The 26,555-nt window shown below is 43.3% G+C and overlaps 1 protein-coding gene across 1 annotated transcript in view; it reads right to left on the minus strand.

Annotated features, from left to right (window-relative positions):
- Nucleotides 1-15,018, minus strand: part of LOC120917553 (protein lin-54 homolog) — a 65,868-nt gene extending 50,850 nt beyond the window's left edge. The window contains exons 1-2 of the mRNA XM_040328929.1: nucleotides 14,910-15,018; nucleotides 1,600-1,741 (exon numbers count right to left, since the gene is read on the minus strand). Coding sequence (XP_040184863.1) covers nucleotides 1,600-1,741; nucleotides 14,910-15,005 — 238 coding nt within the window. The 5' untranslated portion in view covers nucleotides 15,006-15,018. The remainder of the gene's footprint in view (nucleotides 1-1,599; nucleotides 1,742-14,909) is intronic.
- Nucleotides 15,019-26,555: the final 11,537 nt, after the last annotated feature.

Below are 26,555 nucleotides of genomic sequence, written 5' to 3' on the forward strand. Positions count from 1 at the left end.
AAGCGTATGCTCAAACAGAGGTACGCTTAAACATATCTAAGATACGACGGCTTGCGCCGTCCTATCTTAGATTGCAATATTTTGGATAGCTGCTAGGTGGCGCTTCCATTGCGGTCGGCGTAGAATATGTAAATGAGTTGTTACGCCGATTCACGAACGTACGCCCGGCTGCCGCAGTTGATTTACGCCATTTCCGTAAGGCATTAGCAGGCCTAAAGTTATTCCATCTATTAGGTGGAATAACAATGTTAAAGTATGGCCGCCGTTCCCGCCACGAGATTCAAATTTTTTACGTCGTTTGCGTCCACATCGAAATCAATAGGCCCGTGCGGCATACTTAACCGCAATGCACACTGGGAAATGTAGTCGCCCGGCGCATGCGCAGTGAAAAAAAAACGTCAAAAACGTGAGGTCAAGCCTCATTGCCATCAAACACGCCCCCCTCCATGTCATTTGAATTTGGCGCCCTTACGCCCGCCCGCTTTAGGCTACGCCGCCGTATATTAGCAGGCAAGTACATTGAGGTTGAATCATTAAAAAAAAAGAATCGCATTTTTGTGCGAAGACTCTTTTACATCCCAGCCCCTCTTATATCACAATCCCATTCTTACATCAGTGTCCTCAGTCCCCCACACATCATAGTCCCCCACTTCACAGTTTTCCCTTTAGAGTAGTGTTCTCAGGCCCCCTTCACATCATCCCCACACCCTTCACAGTAGTGTACTGAATCCCCTTTTATATAATACACCCCCTTTATTCACAGAAAGTCTTCACCCCCTTTCAAATCATCACCCCTCCCCCCACCCAAAGTACTGTCCTCTGCCCCTTCACATCACCCAACTCCTCACATCACAAATCCCCCCCAAGTAGTGCTCTGCCCTCTTCAAATTATCCCCCACAGCACCCTCCTCCTTCATATCACCTGCCCCCCCAGCACTGCCCACCCTCACATCACCCCCAGAAAACACTGCCACTTCACCTCCCCTGCCCCCCAGCACAGCCCACCCTCACATCACTGCCCCCCTTCACATCACCTGCCCCCCCAGCACTGTCCACCCTCACATCACCCCGCCACAGCACTTTCCCCCTTCACATCACCTGTCCCCCAGCACAGCCCACCCTCATATCACTGCACCCCTTCACATCCCCTGCCCCCCTCCACATCACCTGCCCCCTTCCACATCACCTGACCCCCTTCCACATCACCCCCCACAGCACTGATCCTTCACATCACCTGCCCCCCCAGCACAGCCCACCCTCACATCACTGCCCCTTCACATCACCTGCCCCCTCCACATCATCTGCCCCCTTCCACATCACCCGCTTTCCCTTCACATCACCCCCCCCCCCCACAGCACTTTCCCTCTTTACATCACTCTCCCCCCCCAAATACCCCCCAACAGTAGTGTGATCTGCCCTCTTCACATCACCTGCACTACCCTCACATCACCCGCTAGCTGCTACCATAACGGTATTCCTCTTCAACGGCGGGAGATCCGGAAGTGTTATTTTAACTTAGTAAAAAAAAAGTTGTACTGAGCTTTTTCAAGCTGAAGTGTGCAAGAGGCCTAAGAAAAGATAATGTTGAAAAAAACATACTTGTCAAAAATCCAGTTTCATTTTTTTGGGATGTGTAATGAAACGGGTCTTTTGATGAAGATGAAATCTGGTACACTCTTCTTTCTGCACCTTGAGATTCATTTACATTTAGCAATTCATTTTCTTTATTCTGATAGAGTACCTGAAATTAGAAAACAGAAATGTACTATTGTTATTGTATGTTATACTATTATTATTAATGCTAAAGTGTTTAGCTAAAAAAAAAAAAAATTCTTTAGTGAGCTAACTTACCTGTAATGTGCAGGGTGTCCAGTTCTCTTTTTGCCTCTGAACTTCCAGCACCGTGGGGGTTAATAATTTCAGGTCTTCTGTGAAGCTGCTGTAAAAAAGTTCCTGAAGAGGACCCGACCTCTCCTCCTCCTCTGAGAAAAGTTTTTTCATTGCTTTCACTGCCTGTAACACAATCTGTGAATATAGAGTCTGATGAGTTGTAGGATTCTCCCCCTCATTCGCAGATCATGTTACAGGCAGTGGCCCAGATTCAAGAAGCACTTGCGCCCGCGCAACCATAGTTGCGCGGCGCAAGTGCTTACTTGCTCCGGTGTAACAAGTGCTCCTGATTCAGGAACCTCGTTACACCAAATGCAGCCTAGGATGTGACAAACATAAGCCTCCTTATGCCTTCACATCCCAGGCTGCATTCTTGCGTTGGCCGCTAGGGGGCGCGGCCTTTGTGATCGGCGTGTAGTATGCAAATTGCATACTACCACCGATTCACAAAAGTTGCGCGGGCCCTGCGTACGCAAGGTACGGAGTTTCCGTACGGCGCCTTTAGCATAAGGTTGCTCCTGCTAATAGCAGGCGCAGCCAATGCTAAAGTATAGCTGCGCCTCCCGCTCGCGACGTTCAAATTTCACGTCGTTTACGTAAGTGAACCGTGAATGGCGCTGGACGCCATTCACGTTCACTTACAAGCAAATGACGTCCTTGCGACGTCATTTGCCGCAATGCACGTCGGGAAAGTTTCCCGACGGAGCATGCGCTGTTCGCTCGGCGCGGGAGCGCGCCTAATTTAAATGATTCCCGCCCCCGGCGGGATCATTTACATTAGGCAGCCTTGCGCCCGGCTGCTTAGCATATTGCCCGCGCAATTTACGGAGCAACTGCTCCGTGAATCGCGGGGCAAAGCGCAATATTTGCGTGGGCGCAGAGAAAAAAATTTGCTCTTTGCCCACGCAAATATTGCGCGATTCTACTTGAATCTGGGCCAGTGAAAGCAATAAAAGATTGTTCCTAAGGCCCCTTTCACATTGGAGCGGGAGCCGTGGTGGCGGAATGGCGCCGCTAAAAATAGCGGCACTATACCGTCGGGATTGCCGCGGGAATCGGCCGCTAGCGGTGCGGTATTAACCCCCGCTAGCGGCCGATAAAGGGTTAATACCGCCCGCAATGCGCCTCTCCAGAGGTTTCCCATTGTTCTCACCGCTCCAAAGATGCTGCTGACAGGAGATTTTTTTCTCTCCCGCCAGCGCATCGGGCTTTCACATTGAGTATGCAGTGAAGGAGTTTCTCAGGCGGTATAGCAGCGCTATTTTTAGCGCTGTACCGCCTGAAAAACTCCTCAGTGTTAAAGGGGTCTTAATAAGGATGATCTCTGGCGCGTTCACATACTCCACGTGCAGAGCCCGCCAGGAACTCGGCACGGCGCTGCGCTAATCACAGGCAGGGAGACATTTCTCGATGCTCGGCTGCAGAGATCGGGAAATGTCTCCCTGCCTGTGATTAGCGCAGCGCGGTGCCGACTTCCTGGCGGGCTCTGCACATGGACTCTGCAAACACGCCGGAGCTCATCCTTATTCCTTAATGGAGGAAGAGGAAGAAAAGAGCAGGTGCTCATCGTGAACTTTTTCACAGCTGCTTCACAGAAAACCTGAAGCTATTAACCTCCACATTAGGAGAAAATTCAGCAGCAGGAAGAGGACTGAGCATCCCTGCACAGAAGATTTATAGAGGACATAGTCGCCTGCACAATGGGGGGGCATACTTCATTATGGGTAAGTTAGCTCACTAAAGCTATAGAGATTTTTTTATGGCTAAACTTCAGTTTTAAATTTTATTGCTACTATATATTGTTAGGATTTTTAACCACTTGCGGACCAGCCGCCGCAGTTATACTGTGGCAGGTTGGCTCCGCTGCGTGAACCGTTGTAGCTGTACGTTGGTCACTTTAAGCAATCTGGCAGGCGTGCACATGCACGGGGGTGCTGATGCTCGTGACCGGTGGTCGCGATAACCGCCGGCTACGAGCGATCTCCGGGCACGAGAGGCAGAACAGGGATGTGTGTGTGTGTGTAAACACACACATCCTTGTTCTGTGAGCTGAGGAAGGACAGATCGTAAGTTCCTAATAGTTCGGAACCACGATCTGTAATTTTCTCTAGGTCAGTCCAATCCCCCTTCAGTTAGAACACACATTAGGGAACACAATTAACCCCTTGAGTGCCCCCTATAGTTAACCTCTTTCCTGCCAGTGACATTTTTACAGTAATCAGTGCATTTTTATAGCACTGATCGCTGTATAAGTGGAAATGGACCCAAAAACATGTCAAAAGTGTCCGATGTGTCTGCCATAATGTCAAAGTCCCGATAAATCGCAGATCGCCACCATTACTTGTAAAAAAAAATAACAATAACAAAAATTATATAAATCTATCCCCTATTTTGTAGACGCTATAACTTTTGCACAAACCAATCAATATACGCTTATTGCGATTTTTATTACCAAAAATATGTAGAAGAATACATATCGGCCTAAACTGAGAAAAAATTCACTTTTAAAATAAATAAATTGGGGATATTTATTATAGCAAAAAGTACAAAATACTGTGGTTTTTTTTTTCAAACTTGTCGCTCTTTTTTTGTTTATAGCTCAAAAAAAAAAAAATCGCAGAGATGATCAATTACCACCAAAAGAAAGCTCTATGTGTGGGAAAAAAAGGATGTCAATTTTGTTTGGGTACAGCATCGCACGAGCGAGCAATTGTCAGTTAAAGCGATGCAGTGTCAAATCGCAAAAAAATGGCCTGGTCATTGAGCAGCCAATTCTTCCAGGGCTGAAGTGGTTAATGTACACCTTCAGAAGTCGGTAGCTGCATATATTTAAGATTTATAAATTGCTGACATGTAAAATATGATCCCTTCTAATGGTTATTGTGCCTCTGGCCTATCCCTTTCCACCTTCTCTGTATACGTTTTGGCCCATGACTATGATGGGTAACTCTCTAACCAATGATGAGGCACAGGAGGGGATGGGCCAGATGGGAAAGAGCCCTTTGGACAATGGGGAGGTACTAACTAATAAGATACAGTCAGGTCCATAAATATTGGGACATCGACACAATTCTAATCTTTTTGGCTCTATACACCACCACAATAGATTTGAAATGAAACGAACAAGATGTGCCTTAACTGCAGACTTTCAGCTTTAATTTGGGGTTTAGGTCTGGAGACATGCTTGGCCAGTCGATCACCTTTACCCTCAGCTTCTTTAGCAAGGCAGTGGTCGTCTTGGAGGTGTGTTTGGGGTCATTATGTTGGAATACCGTATTTTCCGGCGTATAAGACGACTTTTTGGATGCAAAAAAATGCATCCAAAGTCGGGGGTCGTCTTATACGCCGGGTACGGTCTCCGTGCAGCTGCGATCGTTCATAATTTCAAAGCCGCGCCGTCTTCTCAGCGTGTCCTGTGATTGGCGGAACACAAAACTTCCCAGCAGCGCCTCTGTTCTGTGTTCCGCCTATCACGGATGCCTTCTCATCCTCGGACGAGATGAGAAGGCATCCGTGATTGGCGGAACACAGAACAGAGGCGCTACTGGGAAAATTTGTGTTCCGCCAATCACAGGACACGCTGAGAAGACAACGCGGCTTTGAAATCATAGACGCTCGCAGCAGACGGAGACTGTCACCGGCCTGCAAAACGTGAGTGATGGCACAGTGGGGGGGAAAGTGGGGGCAAGTGATGGCACTGTGGGGGCAAGTGATGGCACTGTGTGGGCAAGTGATGGCACTGTGGGGGCAAGTAATGTGATGGCACTGTGGGGGCAAGTAATGTGATGGAACTGTGGGGGCAAGTAATGTGATGGCACTGTGGGGGCAAGTAATGTGATGGCACTGTGGGGGCATGTAATGTGATGGCACTGTGGGGGCATGTAATGTGATGGCACTGTGGGGGCATGTAATGTGATGGCACTGTGGGGGCAAGTAATGGCACAGTGGGGGCATGTAATGGCACAGTGGGGGCATGTAATGGCACAGTGGGGGCATGTAATGGCACAGTGGGGCATGTAATGGCATAGTGGGGCATGTAATGGCATAGTGAGGCTTGAAAAAAGCCTGTTTCTGTCAGCGGTTGTTTCTGTCAGCGGTTGTTCTGGCTACCCCTCAGCTTCCAGAAAGACTAGTAGGAAGGGGGTAGTCTTATACGGCGAGTATATCCCAAAACCAAAATTTTTCCTGGAAAATTAGGGGGTCGTCTTATACGCCGGAAAATACGGTACTGCCCTGCGGCCCAGTCTCCAAAGGGACGGGATCATGCTCTGCTTCAGTATGTCACAGTAAATGTTGACATTCATGGTTCCCTCAATGAACTGTAGCTCCCCAGTACCGGCAGCACTCATGCAGTCCCAGACCATGACAATCCCACCACTATGCTTGACTGTGAGCAAGACATACTTGTCTTTGTACTCCTCACCTGGTTGCTGCAAAATAAGTTTATCTTTATTTCATCAGACCACAGGACATGGCTCCAGTAATCCATGTCCTTAGTCTGCATGTCTTCAGCAAACTGTTTGCAGGCTTTCTTGTGTGAGGCCTGTTCTTAGTGAAACCTGTCCTGTTAAACTGCTGTATGGTCTTGGCCACCGTGCTGCAGCTCAATTTCAGGGTCTTGGCAATCTTCTTACAGCCTAGACCAGGGGTGCCCAACCTTTTGAAGAGCGAGGGCCACTTAAGCACCTTGGTAACCAGTCGTGAGACACAATGAGCGAAGCGGATGGATGACAGGTCACGGCTACTCTATAGGCCCTCCAATCTGCCCAGATGGAAGGAGACAAATGTTTTTCGGATTGGAGGTAGATGGGTGTAAAACGGACATCTGTCGCTCTGTGGAGGTGAATTTAGGGTCCCATTTGGTTGGGCTGATCGTGTGAAAAGGGCCCAAGAATGCTTTCACACAGATGTGCTGCGGTTTACCCAGCTGTGTCTATCCTGAGGGTTAGCTGAACTTTTCCATAGACTCCGCCTGTGGCAAAAGCCGGCGCTGTAGAGGAAGCATGGGCTTATGTGGCTCTGCCTCACAGCCACTTTCTTCCTCTACCACCAGCTTCATATCACAACACTGATGCTGTGGTATGGCAGGTCGGCAACCTGTGATCTTTGCATGCCAACCCGCTATTCCAGAGCAGGAGGTCACGGGCCACATCAGAGGGCTCTGCGGGCCACCCCTGGCCTAGGCCATCTTTATGAAGAGTAACAATTCTTTTTTTCACATCCTCAGAGAGTTCTTTGCCATGAGGTGCCATGTTGAACTTCCAGTGACCAGTATGAGAGAGTGAGAGCGATAACAACAAATTTAACACGCCTACTCCCCAATCACACCTGAGAACTTGTAACACTAACCAGTCACATGTTACCGGGGAGGGAAAATGGCCAATTGGGCCAAATTTGGACATTTTCACTTAGGGGTGTACTCACTTTTGCTGCCAGCAGTTTAGGCATTAATGGCTGTGTGTTGAGTTATTTTGAGGGGACAACAAATGTACACTGTTTTACAAGCTGTACACCCATTACTTTACATTGTAGCAAAGTGTAATTTCTTCAGTGTTGTCACATGAAAAGATATAATAAAATATTTACAAAAATAATAGGGGTGTACTCACTTTTGTGAGATACTATGTATATACATTTTTCTCATAAGTTTACATACCCTTGCAGAATTAATGATTTCTTGGCCATTTTTCAGAGAATATGAATGATAACACAAAAAAACTTTTCTTTCAATCATGGTTAGTGTTTGGCTGAAGCCATTTATTATCAATCAACTGTGTTTACTCTTTTTAAATCATAATCACAACAGAAACTACCCAAATTACTCTGATCAAAAGTTTACATACCCCAGTTCTTAATACCATGTATTGCCCCCTTTAACATCAATGACAGTTTGAAGTCTTTTGTGGATGAGGTTCTTTATTTTGTCAGATGGTAAAGCTGCCAATTCCAATTGGCAAAAAGCCTCCAGTTCCTGTAAATTCTTGGGCTGTCTTGCATGTTTGGGATCTCCCCAGAGTGGCTCAATTATATTGAGGTCAGGAGACTGAGATTGTCACTCCAGAACCTTCAATTTATTCTGCTGTAGCCAATGACAGGTCGACTTGGCCTTGTGTTTTGGATCATTGTCATGTTGGAATGTCCAAGTACGTCCCATGTGCAGCTTCCTGGCTGATGAATGCAAATGTTCCTCCAGTATTTTTTGATAACATACTGCATTCATCTTGCCAAAAAAATTTGAGCAAATTTCCTGTGCCTTTCTAGTTCACACATCAGTGATCCACCTCCGTGTTTCACAGTAGTAATGGTGTACATTTCATCATAGGCCTTGTTGACTCTCCAAATGTAGCGTATATGGTTGTGGCCAAAATGCTCAATTTTGGTCTCATCACTCCAAATGACTTTGCAAGAAGGATTGAGGCTTGTCTCTGTGCTGTTTGGCGTATTGTAAGCGGGATACTTTGTGGCATTTGCATATTAATGGCTTTCTTCTGGCGACTCGACCATGTAGCCCATCTTTCTTCAAGTGTCTCCTTATTGTGCATCTTGAAACAGCCACACCACATGTTTTCAGAGAGTGCTGTATTTCACCTGAAGTTATTCTTTGGGGTTTTCTTTGAATCCCAAACAATTTTCCTGGCAGTTGGGGCTGAATTTTTAGTTGGTCTACCTGACCGTGGTTTGGTTTCAACAGAACCTCTCATTTTTCACTTCTTGATTAGAGTTTGAACACTGCTGATTGGCATTGGCATTCTCAATTCCTTGGATATGTTTTTATATCCCTTTCATATTTTATACAGTTCAACTACCTTTTCCTGCAGATCCTTTGACAATTCTTTTGATTTCCCCATGACTCAGAATCCAGAAACTTCAGCGCAGCACTGGATGAAAGATGCAAGGGTCTGTCAGGAGTCCAGAAACTCATTGACCTTGTATACACACACACACACTAATTACAAGCAAACAGATCACAGGTGAGGATGGTTACCTTTAATAGCCATATCAGGCCAAAATCACCAGGGTATGTAAACTTTTGATCAGGGTCATTTGGGTAGTTTTTGTTGTCATTGTGATTTTACATAGTTACATAGTTACATAGTTACATAGTTAGTCAGGTTGAAAAAAGACACAAGTCCATCCAGTTCAACCACAAAAAACAAAAAAACAAAATAAAAAACACAGTAAAATCCTATACACCCAACTCCATACCCACAGTTGATCCAGAGGAAGGCAAAAAACCCCAGCAGAGCATGATCCAATTTGCTACAGCAGGGGAAAAAATTCCTTCCTGATCCCCCGAGAGGCAATCGGTTTTACCCTGGATCAACTTTACCTACAAATCTTAGTACTCAGTTATATTCTGTACATTTAGGAAAGAATCCAGGCCTTTCTTAAAGCAATCTACTGAGCTGGCCAGAACCACCTCTGGAGGGAGTCTGTTCCACATTTTCACAGCTCTTACTGTGAAAAAACCTTTCCGTATTTGGAGGTGAAATCTCTTTTCCTCTAGACGTAAAGAGTGCCCCATTGTCCTCAGTGTTGACCGTAAAGTGAATAACTCAACACCAAGTTCACTGTATGGACCTCTTATATATTTGTGCATGTTGATCATATCCCCCCTTATTCTCCTCTTCTCAAGAGTGAATAAATTCAGTTCCTCTAATCTTTCCTCATAGCTGAGCTCCTCCATGCCTCTTATCAGTTTGGTTGCCCTTCTCTGCACTTTCTCCAGTTCTCCGATGTCCTTTTTGAGAACTGGTGCCCAAAACTGAACTGCATATTCCAGATGAGGTCTTACTAATGATTTGTACAGGGGCAAAATTATATATCTCTCTCTGGAGTCCATACCTCTCTTAATACAAGAAAGGACTTTGCTCGCTTTGGAAACCGCAGCTTGGCATTGCATGCCATTATTGAGCTTATGATCAACTAAAACCCCCAGATCCTTCTCCACTACAGATCCCCCCAGTTGTACTCCCCCTAGTATGTATGATGCATGCATATTCTTAGCCCCCAAGTGCATAACTTTACATTTATCTACATTAAACCTCATCTGCCACTCAGTCGCCCAATTAGACAGAGAATTGAGGTCGGCTTGTAAATTGGAGACATCCTGCAAGGACGTTATTCCACTGCATAGCTTGGTGTCATCTGCAAAGACAGAAATGTTACTTTTGATCTCAGACCCAATATCATTTATAAATATATTGAAAAGTAAGGGTCCCAGCACTGAACCTTGGGGTACACCACTGATAACCTTGGACCATTCAGAGTAAGAATCATTAACCACTACTCTCTGAATTCTGTCTTTCAGCCAGTTTTCTATCCATTTACAAACTGATATATCCAATCCTGTAGACCTTACCTTACACATGAGCCGTGTGTGTGGAACTGTATCGAACGCTTTTGCAAAATCCAAATATATCACGTCTACAGCCATGCCTCTGTCCAGGGTTTTACTTACCTCTTCATAAAAGGAAATCAGGTTTGTCTGACAACTTCTGTCTTTCATGAATCCATGTTGTCTGCTGCTTAAATCGTTTTTTTCCAGCAAGAACTCCATGTGGTCTTTTATTAAACGTTCCAGTATCTTCCCAACTATAGAAGTTAAACTAACAGGTCTATAGTTACTTGGTAAAGACTTTGTTCCCTTTTTAAATATGGGCACCACATTGGCCCTGCGCCAATCCAGTGGTACTATTCCTGTCTTTAATGAGTCCCTAAATATTAGATACAGTGGCTTTGAAATGACAGAGCTCAACTCACCTAGGATCCGTGGATGGATGCCATCAGGTCCAGGTGCTTTATCCACCTTTATTCTGTCTAAATATTTCTGGACCATATCACTTTTGAGCCATTGTGGATTTGAGGCTGTGTCACTCCCACCCCCATTTTGGACATGAGCTCCCCCATGCTCCATTGTATACACAGAGCTGAAGAAAACATTTAATACATTTGCCTTCTCTTTGTCCCCAGTCGCCCATTATATATATATATATTTCATGAGTGAAAAATGTTTTTGTTTTATCATTCAAATCTGCTAGGGTATGTAAACTTATGAGCACAACTGTATATACACAGCACACTAAAACTGTGAGGCCCCGTACAGAAGAGAAGATTTCCGCTGGAAACGGTCCGCCGGACCGTTTCCAGCGGATAAATCCTCTGGCGGATTTGGATCTGATGGCTGTACACACCATCAGATCGAAATCCCCGCAGAATACATCCGCGGTGACGTGTCGCGCCGTCGCCGCGGCGACGTGCGCGACGCTGGAAGGTAAATACTTCCACGCATGCGTCGAATCACTACGACGCATGCGAGGGAGGGGAGCGGACGGACTTATCCGGTGAGTCTGTACAGACGACCGGATCAGTCCGCTGGACTGGATTCCAGCGGATAGATTTCTTAGCATGCTAAGAAATTTTTATCCGCTGGGAATCCGTCGGCTGGATTTTTATCCGCCGGGAAATGTCCGCTTGGACGTACACACGACCGGATCTATCTGCTGGAACTGATCCGCGGATCAATCCCAGCGGATAGATCCGGTCGTCTGTACGAGGCCTTATGGGTAGCCGAATGTGACGAATCACCGCCATCTTGCTACACTCCGCACTCCTCCACCCCAAGGGTACAGTGAGAAGGGGACAAGCGGACATCTTTGTACACCCACCAGAGTTTTACATTTTACACTTATTTATTGAAGTTCTATAGTGAAGTTCTATAGTGAAATACAGTACTTAGAACTCCGTCTGACTGTTTACATGTTGAATTTTAAAAGCAGCGGCAAGCCTGCTGATCTCACAGGTTTTCTAATCTGACAGAAGTCCACTGCTTTTAAAATTCAATACGTAAACAGTCAGACGGACGGAGTCAGACAGAGTTCTAAGTACTGTATTTCACTATAGAATTTGGGGGGGGGGGGGGATTTTTAAAGTAATTACATTTTTTTTAATTTGTATTTTTTTACCTAATTTCTATCACATGGGGGGGCTCAGAAGCCCCCTATCTGATGATGTGTGTGTGTGGGGGGCGGTATCGAAGGACCTGGCCATGGGGCGGCAAAGGGAGTAAATCCCAAGCCTGTGCATAATGTTGCACAAACAGATTTGTTTAAATTATTCTGCACATATTTATTCTTGTAGGATATTTTAATTGTAATCTTATCACTGTGGATTTACTTTGAGAATTTTAACTCCATTTTAAATATTTTCTTGTTTTATCTAATGAATATAGGTAGTATACTTCCCAAGGTGACAGCACCCCTGCTACTTCACTGCCTCTGAAAATATCACTGCATTCATCAATAAACATGTGGTAAAGAAAGTCTGGATGGCCGCACTCCAAATAAATTACCTTCATTGATCCATGTATAAAACAACAATCGATACAGCAGAGGGTAAAAAAGTACAGCACAGCTAATGCTTTTCACACCCCTCCTGGTGCTCAATCATAGCTGCATACCTTTACCACAGATATTTTATCTAAATAGAGATTTTAAGACATCAGTTTTGTATTGGTGTATTTTACATGCATAATTTTGCATGGATTTGTTTATATTATTCTGCACATATTTATTCTTGTAGGATATTTTATTTTAATCTTATCACTGTGGGTTACTTTGATAAATTTAGCGTGGCACATTGATTGGTTTATATGATTTGAATGCATTTGTGGGAATGTGAGAAGTGCTTGCAGCTGAGGGTGATATTATTGCAGAGAAGTTGAAGGTTGCTCACAAGATTTTTGTTACATTTAAAATGGAGTGCATTGATGACACAGCTTGCTGAAATCTGAAAGCGTTTTCAATTTTCTGAAGAGAGAACATTGCAGAAGCTGTTTGCATTGAAGGTGGAAGGGGAGGGCGGTGCAGGAGTCAATGCTACAACTTTTCACTTGAGCTTCTGCCATCGATTTTTCTATAAACAGTGGGGTAGATTCAGGTAGCTTTGCGCTTTTCTTACGGAGGCGAAGCGTACCGTTTTGCCGCTGCACCTCCGTAAATTACCTGCGCTACGCTTGATTCACGGAGCAGTAGCTCCGTAATTTGCGTGGGGGCTCCGGAAAACTGCCCGGCGTAAGCGCGCGTAATTTAAATGATCCCATAGGGGGCGTGGATCATTTAAATTAGGCTCGTTCCCACGCCGAGCGTAGTGCGCATGCTCCGTCGGGAAACTTTCCCGACGTGCATTGCGGTAAATGACGTCACAAGGACGTCATTTGCTTCAAAGTGAACGTAAATGGCGTCCAGCGCCATTCACGATTCACTTACGCAAACGACGTTAAATTTTAAATGCGCGACGTGGGAACGACAGGTATACGTAGCATTGGCTGCCCCTGCTAATAGCAGGAGCAGCTTTATGCGGAACCCGACGAACGGAAACTACGTAAACTGCGTAAACGCAGGGCTCGCGTAGGGTTGTGAATCGGCGTTAGTATGCAATTTGCATACTATACGCTGACCACTACGGGAACGCCACCTAGCGGCCAGCGTAAGAATACAGCCTACGAAACGATGGCATAAGAGCCTTATGCCAGTCATATCTTAGGCTGCAGTCGGCATATCGAGCTCTCTGAATCAGGAGCACTCGATACGCCGGCGCAACTAAGCAATTGCGCTGCGTAACTATGGTTACGCAGACGCAATTGCTACCTGAATCTACCCCAGTGCATGTATTAAAGTAGAACTAAGTGCAAACCAAACCTTTTTTTTCTTTTTTTTTATGTTTTTTTTTTTTTTTGCCATCTGTCTTTTATTGGGGAGATTTCCTTTAAAACCCCTCTAAAGTGCGGGAATGCTCAGGTGTCACCAGGGTCAGCAGGACTAGTGTCCCCATTGGAAGATTTCCCTTCTATTCCTGTTCTGGTATAAACCCAAAATTTAGGATTTCCTTTTATTTTTACTTTCGATGATAACAGTAAACAAGTAAATCTCCGTAACATTACGCAGACAGCAATAAAAACACAGACATAAGATGCTTTATGTACAGAAAAAAAGTATTTTTGACCTAGATCCCTTTCACATTGGGGCGTTTTTCATGCGTTTTTTAGGCGCTATGGCCTTTAAAAAAGCCTGTAAAGCACCTGAAAGAAGCCTCATCTGCAATCCCAATGTGAAAGCCCGAGTGCTTTCAGGGCCCTTTCACACTGCCAGTGCCCGAAAAACGCTGGTAAAGCGCAGCTAAGACCCCCTTCACACTGGGGCGTTTTTCAGGTGCTTTGGCATTAAAAAAAGCTCCCTCAATGGGAAGGGGGCTTTAGGAGCGGTGTATTCAATGCTCCTAAAGCACTGCAAAGAAGCTGCTTGCAGGACTTTTTTTGACGCCCTGCCAGCGCAGCGCCTCAGTGTGAAAGCACTCAGGCTTTCATATTGGGATTGCAGATGCAGCTTCTTTCAGGCGCTTTACAGGCTTTTTTTTTATGCTAAAGCACCTGAAAAATGCCCCAGTGTGAAAGGGGTCTTACCTTTAAAATCTGTTTCTTGGAGTGGAGTAAAGAACACAGGCATAATCGTAAATACTACTGTAGATTATATGCTGCTACTTTCAGGTGTCCAGGTGTCCTGTTCTTCTGTCTGTAACTCCACACAGTAATGCAAGGCTTTCTCCCTGGTGTGGAGTGTCATGCTCGCCCCCTCCCTTGGACTACAGGAGAGTCAGGAAGCCCACTAACACAGCTCCTTTCTATATCTGCAACGTAGAGAGCATCTTGACTCTCCTGTAGTCCAAGGGAGGGGGCGAGCACGACACTCCACACCAGGGAGAAAGCCTTGCATTACTGTGTGGAGTTACAGACAGAAGAACAGGAAGTGAGAATTTCTCAGAAGAAATAAGGACATTTAAAAGCAAAATGGAAGGATGAGGTAAGTGAAGGAGGACTGCACTAAGGTAAAGGAAGCTATTTAGGGAAAAAAATTGTACCTTTACAACCCCTTTAATGTGGGAAAAATGGTGATCAAAAGGCACAACACCCCAGAAACAAGTAAAGTCTTACCACCATTTACAACAAAAAGCCAATACTTTACCATAGGGAAACCAGATCTAAACGATTCCCAGGTCAAAGGTGGGCCATCCTGTTTCACTGGAAAATGTACATTAGTATCCAGTCTTGTCTCATACATCCTGGTTGAAGTCTCTAACTGTTTAGAAAAAAACAAATATGGTTAAAGTAAAAGTGAAAATACGTTTATTATTGCAACTGAAAATATCAAAAATACTAGTTTAAAATGGGTTATATTTGCCAGATTTATTTTAATCCACTCACGTATTAATCCAATTTATTATTATTTTTTATTTTCTTATTTCATACAAACCGTATTTATCAGGGCAAAATCGTGGGTGCGCGATATACGCCGATACCCGCTTTCCCGCGCCGAGTTTTGAATACAGCGCCGATATATACCGAGCGCAGTACACTCGGGTATATTCGGCCAGTCTTGGCTTCTTCCGCGGTCACGTCCTGGACGTACAGGACGTGAGCGCGACAGTTGCCGAGCCTGCCCGAGTGTACTGCGCTCGGTATATGCTGGCGCAGTATTCAAAACTTGGCGCGGGAAACGAGCGGGGAGGACGCGAGGACGCCGCAAGGACGCCGCAGAAGGACGCCGGACCCGCCGAAGAAGACACCGGACCCGCCGAAGAGGACACTGGACCCGCCGAAGAGGACGCCGGACCCGCCGCAGAAGGACACCAAAGCCGCAGAAGGACACCCGAAGCCGAGAAGGATGCCGGACCCGACGAGGCCGCCGATGGACGCCGCGCAAGACACCAAAACTGTAAGTACAAAAATTACTTTTTTTCCACAGGATTGGGGGTCACTTTAGGGGTGCGCGGTATACACGGGAGCGCGTTATACCGCGATAATCGGCATCCATTGCAGTTCAATTGACATACATTATACAACATTTTAACATTCCTATAATATTCCAATGTACGTCTCTTTTTCTTTACACAGACATGGTGTGAGAGGAAAGGTGTGTTTACATGTGATCAGCTGATCACAATATAAAGGGCCACTGTGATTGGCCCTTTACTGTGATCTGTGATCAGCTGTGTCTGAAGGGGGTACACGGGAGGCAGGGTTCTGGAAGGATGTCCATGAACGCCCCCCCCCAAATTGGAAGATTGGGGCTCGGATAGAAAGGGGGGTGTCAGGGGGGCTTCATGGTTTCTTGCACCAGGGACCTGAATGTTCTAGTTACGCCTCTGATAGTAATTATAGCTTTCTGGGAAGGGGGAGACACTGGGGTTGATTTATTAGGGAGGAAGAGAACTTTGCCAAGTGAATTTTAATTTTGCTAAGTTAATTTTCACTGAGCTAAGTGGATATCCAATCACGTGTAAGGCAAAAAAAAAAAAAACAGCATTTTTTGCTCATACATAATTGAAGTCATCACAGCTTTATTTAATTTACTGAACCAAAGCTGGCCATACATTATACTATTTTCCTATTTGATTTCCTTTAGATTTACCTTCAACTATGTAGTGCAAGGGCCTGCCTGATAGCATACAATTTGAAAGTGTTTAGGTTTGATCTCATATTATATGGTTTTGGTAAATCTAAAGGAAATTGTATATTATATGGCCAGCATTAGAGAATGATAATGTTTGGGGTAAATTTTACTTTATATTCTGAAACTGATGTCTTAAATCTCTATTTAGATAAAATATCTGTTTCACAAGAAACCATTTAAAATGGAGTGCATTGATGACACAGATTGCTGAAAACTGAAAGCATTTTCAATTTTCTAAAGAGAGAACATTGCAGAAGCTGTTTGCATTGAGGTTGGAGGGCGGTACAGGGTGAGTCAGAGCTCTGACCTTTCACTTGAGCTTTTGCTACTGATTCTTCTAAAAACCGTTCATCTATTAAAGTAGAAGTAAAGGCAAAACATATTCATATTGGACAGAGTAATGGAGGTTGATAATCCTGTCATGTTTGTTTTTGTTTTTGCCTTCTGTGTCCTATTGGGGAGATTTCCTTTTACATTTTATCCAATAGCCAAAACAGGTAGTGCCCCTATTGGAAGACTTTCCCTCTATTCCTGTTCTGGTGTCAACCATGTCAGGGCTGGGCTCAGCCCTTCCTTCTCAGAGCTCTGTTCTCAGCTTTTGGTTAATTGTCAAAGTCTCTTCCTTCCACATTGACTCACCTGGTCATCATTTCCTGCTCGTCAGCTAGAGCTGCTGGTTATTTAAACTCCTTGGATCAAATCTTCGGTGCCTTTGCCTTGGTCAACATATCTGAATACACTTTGAGGTGTTTTCTGTGCTTGGCTGACTTCCATTCTGGTTCCTGATCCTGTTTGCTGCACCCTACTTCGCTGATCTCTGGACTCCTGTTTCTCTGGCTTGTTCTGACTACCTGTCCTGGTTACCAAACTCTGGCTATGTTTTGAATATGTTTGCTATGTTTATACCATTTTACCATTTTATTAAATAGTGTGATTTTTACTGCACTTCTGTCTCAGTCTGATTCATGGTTCCTGACGAACCCAAAAATTGGGATTTTCTTTTACTTTCACATTCGATGATAACAGTATATAGGTGAATCTCCATAATGTGGCACAGACAGCAATTACAGGTTTTCTAAATACTCTCCAACAAAGTCCAAATAAAATAGAAAAAAGCTAGCAAGTGCGCCGATCAGAAAAAAAGTTCCTTTGGCGGTCTGATACTGGTAGTTCTTTGAGAATGAGGAATCATAAGCTGACAAGGTGCTACAGCTCTTTAAAATTCCACTGGGTGGCAGGAACATATGTAGACAAAAAGAGCGCATATCCGCCCTAGTGTAACACAGCTTTAATACATAATTCAATAAAAAGACTCCAACTATTGTACTCACATTTTGGAGAAGATAAAATCAGCACATAAAAATCTCTCTGGCTGATCTCCTGGGCCGCCGCTGTCACCGCTGTAAGATCCAAAGAATGGGAGGAAGACCGCAAATTCACTGGCTGGCTGCCCGAGTTCTGAGAGCAGACAGGCCTTGCCTCTGAAACGCATCATCATGGCAACGGTCTGACATCAGCTCTCTCCCCTTGCCCTCTCTTTGTGTTGGTTTTCATTAATGGTGCATGGCACCGGCTGGACAGGACACTGTGCTGAGTCACGGCTGAGGGTCCTTTATGGGTGATTGCTTTATGGACTTTCCTTCTGCCTAAGGTATGCACACTTTATGGGGCACTAGAAGAGTTTTGTATAGGCTATATGCTTTGTTATCACCAACTACCTCAGTAAAGGATTTTTGTTTGTTTACTTGCTTTGCCTGGTCTGAAGTCTCTTAAAAGGGTGCATGCACAACGTATCAAAATAACAGGACTTGCAACATAACAGGGGGAGCAAGTTAAAAGACGATATCAAACATGGATCCAAAACACAGAGTGCTATCCAGAGAAAGTTAATGTGTTGTTTCTAAGGATTACAATGTCTGTGTTACATGCCAAGCAACCAATCAGCCAGGAGAGGGGTGATATGGCAAAGGTGAGGCTAGCTTTGGTAGTGGAGGGGGATAAGTGCTTGGCACCTTCACTAGCAGCAGATTACCCACTTTGTGACCAGACCCACGGCACAGAGTGCCTGGGAATCCAGCCTGGGGTCGCGGGAGAGAGAAACCATAGAATTAGTCACTGGGAAAGTGGTGACATGAACTGCTAGATTGGTGGAGACCGGTACAGGCTTAGCAGTACCAGTCCCTAAATATTGCACACCTGGGAGTGTTGTCTTCTAAGGAGAGAAGTGTCAAGTATAACAGCCACGGAACAAGATAGTTAACTGTGCAACCCACTTTTAAGTTGGAGTACCTCCTTAATGTTGATTTCACATAAAAGTGGCTCTGGGTCCAGCCGTTTTTTTTCTTCATCTAGCTAGAATGTATGTGAAGAGATATAAACGCTCCCTCTTAATTCATTCACTTAATGCAGCCAAAGCATGCATCCCCCTGGATTGGAAGCAACCTACGGCTCCCCTAATTAGCTTATGGCTGACCAAGATTAATGACATTTATATGATGGAGAAATTGATGGCCATGATCCAAAATAAAGAAAAACTATTTTGCAAACATTGGTCCCACTGGACTGATTTTATATTCTCCGCAGACTACCAGTCCTTACAGTCTTCCTCGAGTTAGATGCAGATCCTGCATCCCGGTTGCTGCTGGGACTTGCCTTTAGTTGAGAGTTGGGCGCAACGTCCCCTTCTGATTGTGTCTGAAATTTCCACTCAATCCCTCCCCCCCTTCTCCCCTTCTTGTATTTCTTCCCTCTTAGATTGTTAAATTTTTCACATTTTGCCATATACAGCTAAATATATTAATCATACGATCATGATATGTCCTCACTTTTTTGTTGTTGGATTGGGAGACTAAAAGTCCTGTTCATTTAATATGTACAGTCCTCATGCTCTGACAAAATTAGCTAGAGCTCCTCAGTTTTGTTTTATTAAACTGTAAAGTTTATATTTTTTGTAATCCACGTGGTAAAGGGGTCCAATCGTTGGTTTCCGATTGAAATTTTTAAATAAAAAAAAGTGACTCTGGGGCTGTGCTTCAGGCATTAGAAGTGCAGTCCTGCATTGTCCCCGCTAGGGCGTCTAAGGCCCACTCACACTTTAGTTATACTTTTATGATGGTCTGGTAAGCACATGAAAAGAGCTGGAAGCTATATCTGCTGGCTGGCTGGAAATGTAACTAGAAAATATTTATATGGAATATTCATTTTTTTTCTAAGAAAATATAAAATATATACCGGTACAACATATTATACAAAAAAAAACAATATTTTATTATTTTATTTGTCTTCTGTGTCATTGAGTATCAATTCATCTCCTGTCCTATAGACACAGAAGAGGAAGTCCACCCATAGACAGCTGTCATCAGAACAACAGTCTCCATTGTAAGTTTTCCACTCCATTCCTGTTCTGATGAGAAGTCATAGTTTTGGATTTCACTTCATTGATAAACCTTGTGGCAGTGGTCACCAGCACAAAGAGAGAGAGTGAAACCCAAAAGTGGAACTTCTGTTTTAAGCACTCCTCGCCCCCTTACATGCCACATTCGGCATGTAATTTTTTGGGGGGGAGTGGGTACCTAGTTTTGACAAGTACTCAGCTCCCACTTCCTGCTCTCGTCGCCTCGCCACCTAGGTGACTCTTCCTCTCCCCCTAGGCGGCGACTCCTCTCCGTCTCCATCTCTGGAACACGTCACAGGACCCAGAAGATTGTCTGGCCACGAAGAGAGCGCAGCACATCTAGCACATGCTCAGTGCGTACCCAGCTGTAAAGCCGCAAGCTTTCACAGCCGGGTGCCCACACTTGCAATGCCGGCACTGCAGAGAGGCGGGAGAGAGGAGCTAGGCATTCGGCGGCCGCATCCCTGTCTGTTTATTAAAATTCAGCAGCTACACTTTTTGTAGCTGCTGACTTTAAATAAACTTACAAACAAGTGGAACTCCACTTTAACAAATCTATTCAAAACAAAAGTGATTGACTCCTGCTGCATGTATTAGAATGCCTACTAGCTCTATGCATGAATGTGTAATATGCTGTCAGGATGTTGTCATAGTTTTTAAGCTATTAACTGGCAAAGTATTACTCAAAACCAACAAAAGCTATTTATTTATTTATTGCACAAAGTAGAATTATTCCTTAATCCCTTGAAGCTCATAATCATAGTACAACCTATAAACATAAGAACCCACATTTTCCAAGGAAGCATAGTCATAAGACATTTTATACAAGTGCAGAAAAGAAAAGGATTTTTTACTTGCCTGTAAAATCTGTTTCTTGGAGTACAGTAAAGAACTCATAATCATAGGCAACTAGATTATATGCTGCTACCTTCAGGTGTCCAATCACCTGAAGGTAGCAGTATGTAACCCAGGAGACTACAACTGTGTCTGTACCCTGTACTATAGGATTAAGAAATAACTGTTAATTTTGCCAGAGTTACAAAACTGTCTTTATCCTCCTGTGTGCTAAACTAATATATCAAACTATCTTAAATCTTATCAGTTTTCCCACCTTCCCTCACCTTCCCAACTGAACTTCAAAAGAACATCTCCCTAAGTAATGGAGTGGACGATGAGTTGTAGTTAGGGTTACCACCTGTCCAGGATTCACCCAGACAGTCCAGGTTTTGAATCATGTGTCCGGATTTCAGTCCACCTGAAACCCAAATACATTGTTAAGACAGGAATGTGGCTCAGAACAGAGCTTTACAAGAGAATGAGGGGGCACTATGTGCGTCACATTACTATTCTCTTTGAAGTGCCCAAAGGTGTCCCAGGTCTGTTACAATCCTATAGTGTACATTAAAACAAAAAATAATTTGCTGTGCGACGCTAAAGTGTTTGGCTTGAAGAAAAAGTGTCAACTCTAGTTGTAGTCCAGATTAGGAGAGCAATCTGGGTGAAAACCAAAACCTTCATAGGCTCACAGACAAGCATAACCGCCCTAGGACAGGAGTTATTTACAGAATCACTAGGTGAAAATAAATGAAAGAAAAACAAGGAGAATGTAAATAATGCAGCCACCACATTGAAGGACTGGTAAACTGCAATAAAATAAAATAAAAAATTGGGTTTATATATGCTTTAATCAAACATAGGAAGTATGTAAAACTGTAAAAAGGTTATCTGTTACTACTAACATTGATATCTATTTCTACATTTAAACAGGAAGACTTTTTTTTAATAACGTGGGGAAAAATGGTGATCAAAAGGCAGAAACCCCCAGCAACAAGCCAAGTCTTACCACCATTCACAACAAAAAGCCAGTACTTTACCATAGGGAAAGCAGATCCAAATGATTCCCAGGTCAAAGGTGGACAATCCTGTTTCTCTGGAAAATGTACATTAGTATCCGGTCTTGTCTCATACATCCTGGTTAACTGTTTACAAAAAATATATATGTTTTAAAAAGTATATATTTATTATTGAAACTGAAAATATCAAAAAAACTTGTTTAAAATGGGTTCTATTTGTCAGTTTTTTTTTAGTCCATATAGTAAACATATCGGTTATAAACATTTATTTTTTTTCACCACTTTATAAAATAATAAAAAAGTAACATTTTCAATAAAAGTCTTACTATAGGTTAACAATAAATCCAGACTAGACTCACTGTTTGTGGTGTTATGCTTGGCGTAACATTTTCTGGTAAAATGCTTCTCAAAGTAGGTGATGGCTTTGGTGCAACTAAAGACAGAAGATTATCTGCTTATGTCATGATACAGAATCAAGCAATGAATAAAAAAAATACAAAAATACCTAAACAGAAGAAACTGTACAAAAAAGTGGCAACCATCCCAACCTATAACTGGCCTTTCAAGCAAGGTGGGAAGGGCACTGTGTAGCTGGCCAGCTAGAACCTGTCCTAGGTAGCTAATATAACCTACATGTATATACAGCTAAACCTGCTAAGAACCTAAATGTAGTGCACATGTTTATATGTGAGAGACAAAAGCAACGTTTTTCACTGTGATTTTATGCTTGAATGTCATATAACAGTTGTATGGTGTGTTCACAGAAGCAAAAGAAAAAATATGCCTTTAAGAATCGTTTATTTATATGACAGTGAAGGTAAGCTCAAATTACATAGTAGAATTCATACCAGAAAGCATAGAGTTAAGCTTTTGTGACTCATCAGGAGTCCTTGCCCAATCACAGCTAATCTCACATTGAGCAGAGTCTTGACCTATCACAGCCATCTTTGCATCCATTCTGTCTGGGAGGTTCCTAATACTGTACATGTGCTGCATTCATTCCACATGGAGACAGAGAGCAGAGCAGACATACAGAGTTCAGTTTTATGGAAGCAAGGGCCTAAATAGGTATGTTACACAAGTTATATATATGTTCTTATTGTAAATAGTGTTATCAGAACTGAATACTGATCTAGTTGTGTGTTCACAAATACTGAAGAAATAAATATATCCACCATTTTATGTTGAATGACAAGATTGAATATTTGAACCGCCTTTTTGTGATACTTATTCAACACGTGTTTGTACATGGACTGTCTGCTGCAAAGCAGCAGTGTTATCTATGAAGAAAAGTGAAGTTAATAAAGAAGTTATTTAAGCATTTGCTGTGCTCTTTAAACCTTACTGCTTCCATAGAACGGCAATAGAGGAATTTCAGAGTAATAGACAGTCTTGTTGGACTGAAAAGTCAGAGAACACAATTCTTCTAATGCCACAGCGCATGAGGCACTTTATAGTGCTGCGCCTGCCACACACTGCACATCACAAACAAAAGACCTCCCAGCAAGCCTGCAAAACAACCAAGTTAGCCCTGTCTAACAATTTACATAAAAAAAAGTTAAGATCGCAGTATATACAGAGGTCCCTTAGTGTGGGCACTGCACCATAAGCATATATTTGCAAATATGTGCAAATAAAACCCTCTGTTTTTAACGTAAACTGTTAGACAGGGCCAATTTGGTTGTTTTTCTGGCTAAACAGAACAAACCAGCTCTGTACAGCTTTCCTTTATAACACAGTATAATAAATATCCATGTTTTCCTATAGCAGTACACTCTGATGGGTGTTTTAAAAGCTTGGTCCTTTTAGATACTTTGTTGACTAAATACACTTAGAAGGGCATAGTGCCCTTCTAAGTGTATTTAGTCAACAAAGTATCTAAAGAGAAAGTCCTTCTTTGAGGTGCCTCCTCTGGGAATCTGCTCTGTGTTGTTACAGTTGTTTTTTTGTAATTTCAGTAAGTAACTGACAAATCTGCCTTTACGCCCTGGTTCACACTGGGTACGATTTGGAACGATTTGAGATGCGATTTGACATGTGAAATCGCATCTCAAATCGGCGGCATTTGCCGGCAATTGTCGGCAATGTCACTGTCCTAATCAGTGCGACGCCGCATCTGCGATTTCAAAAAGTAGTTCCTGTACTACTTTATGCGATTTCGGGCCGCGATTTACATTAAATTGCGGCCGAAATCGCGGCAAAATTTACCGCGATTTTGAATTCGCAGCAGTGTGAACCTAGGCTACATGTGTTTTTTAGAAATCTGAAAAAAAAAAAAAACGAAATAAAGAATAAAAATAAATAAAAAAGAATGTGTTAAATAACTGCTTCATGCTTACACCTTTTTTTACCCCCTATGGGCTAGAGTTGATTTTACAATTCTGCCATTCTGTTTATTCAGCAATATCTTCCTCTGAGGAAGTTCCGTAGGAGGTAATGCGTAAAGGTGGAGCCTAATGACATCAGCATGCTGATTGAAATATACCACTTGTAAACTCTGCAGAGTGGAGCAATTTCCTTGGAACACAAACTGGCTAATGCCTCGTATACACGAGCGGTTTTCTCATCGGAAAAAAGTTAGATGGTTTATCTGACAGAATTCCGCTCAAGCCTGCCTTGCATACACACGGTCACACAAAAGTTCGGTGAACTTTTGACTGCCAAGAACGCGGTGACGTAAAAGACTGCGACGAGCCGAGAAAATGAAGTTCTATGCTTCTGAGCATGCGTCGATTTGTTTCCGAGTATGCGTCGGAATTTTGCACGTCAAGATTTGTACATGCGATAGGAAATTCCGATCGGATTTTTTTCCTGACGGGAAAAAGAGAACCTGCTCTCTATCTATCTATCTCTCTATCCAGAAGTTTTTCCATTGGAAAAAGTCTGATGCAGCATATACACGGTCGGGATTCCCAACCAAAAGCTCTTATATACGTTGTTACATCAAAGCAGCAAAATAAATAAGCAATTCTCCTAAACATTAGCTTGATTAACAATGCGTTCCCTTATTATGCACCAGCAACAACATGACAGTCAATCACTGAAATATGCAGCACCTGCATCACACCATCAGACATTGTGGATGGTGGGATGCAGGTGCTGCATATTTCCGTGATGGACTGTCATGTTGTTGCTGGGACATAATATGTAGATGCATTATAGAACAAGCTAATGTTTTGGAGAATCGGATATTTCTTTGCTTTGATGTAACAATATACAGTGGAACCTCGGATTGCGAGTAATGCGGTTAACAAGTGTTTCGTAATACGAGCACCGCATTTAAAAAAAAAATCCTAACACGGTTTGCGAGTGTTGTCTCGCAAACGAGCAGGATTCAGGCCAAAGCGGTGTGCAGTAACGTGTTTGGTCTACGGTAGTGAGGTGCCAGAGCCGAGCAGAGCCGAACAGCGCCATTCGGAAATGCACGGAAAGGCCCGAGGACAGCTCGGCTGACCTCGGCAAACCTCGGGAACGGAGTCTTTCCGAGGTTTGCCGAGGTCAGCCGAGGTGTCCTCGGGCCTTTCTGTCCGTTTCCAAGGCTCTCCGGCGCCCCACCACCTTTGGCCGCATGCGGTATTGCATGCCATTAAAGTCAATGCGGAACAAATTATTTTAATTTCCATTGACTTCAATGGGGAAACTCGCTTTGATATGCGAGTACTTTGAATTTAAGAGCATTCTCCTGGAATGGATTATGCTCGTAATCAGAGGTTCCACTGTATATGTATATATATATATATATATATATATATACAGTATATATATATGTCGATCCTATCTCCCTCTGCCATGCACAGTGACTCCATAGGTGATCCACAATTAAGGCTATTGTTGTGTGGCCATTTTGTCCACACTGTCGTGGGCACTTTTCTTTGCACCGGGCATAGTACCACCATCCCTGCATTTGTACTCTTGGGGTGACATGCCAACATTCCTTGCTATTAAGACAAAAAAGCAAAGATCTACTGTTGTAGTTGATTGTATGGCTTGTGTCATCTAATTGGAGCACTCTTTTTATTGTATGATGTCTTTTAACTATACTTTGTAATAAATACTTACCTTTTTACAACAATGTCTGACTGTTTTCTCTGGTACCTGTAAAGTCCACTAGTTTTTGCTTTTTTCTTGGTCATGTTATTCATGGATGAGGTCAATTTTAATTCTAATTATCTAATTATAGCCAGTTTCTTCTTATAATTGTTTATTAAACCTCATTATTGTAACTTTGTATTCCACTAATTATCTCTTATTTCTATGCTAGGCTTCAACTGTGGCATTTATCAAACATGTGAACAATGCTCATGTGGTGTAATGCCCTGTACACACAAGCGTTTTTTCCTTCGGAAAAAAAACTATGGTTTTCGCGATGGAATTCCTATCAAGCCTGCCTTGCATACACACGGTCACACAAAAGTCCGGTGAACTTTTGACTGCCAAAAATGCGGTGAAGTAAAAGACTACGACAAGCCCACAAAATGAAGTTCTATGCTTCCGAGCATGCGTCGAATTGTTTCCTAGCATGCATGTTTTTTTTCCCCGTCGGAAAAGCATACAGAAGAACGGTTTTCCCGCCAGAATTTTTTTATGATGGGAAAAAAGAGATCCTGCTCTCTTTTTTTTTTTTCTAGCAGCTTTCCTGTGGGAAAAAGTCAGATGGAGCATACACACAATTGCGTGTACGGGGCATTAGTGGTGTACTTTTGGGGCAATTGCATCTTGTAAAGAAAATTAGGACTTATTCACTAAGGTTTCACAGACTTAAATACGATTCTATGGTCTCCACACCCATTGACTTATGTCCCCTTTAGGAAATGATAATGTGGAAAAAACATACTTGCCAAAAATCCAGTATTTTCATTTTTTGATGAACTTGTGCAATGAAATTGGTCATTTGTTGAAGATGAAATCTGG

Source organism: Rana temporaria, chromosome 11 (genome assembly GCF_905171775.1).
Source record: "Rana temporaria chromosome 11, aRanTem1.1, whole genome shotgun sequence".
NCBI classification, from domain to species: domain Eukaryota; kingdom Metazoa; phylum Chordata; class Amphibia; order Anura; family Ranidae; genus Rana; species Rana temporaria.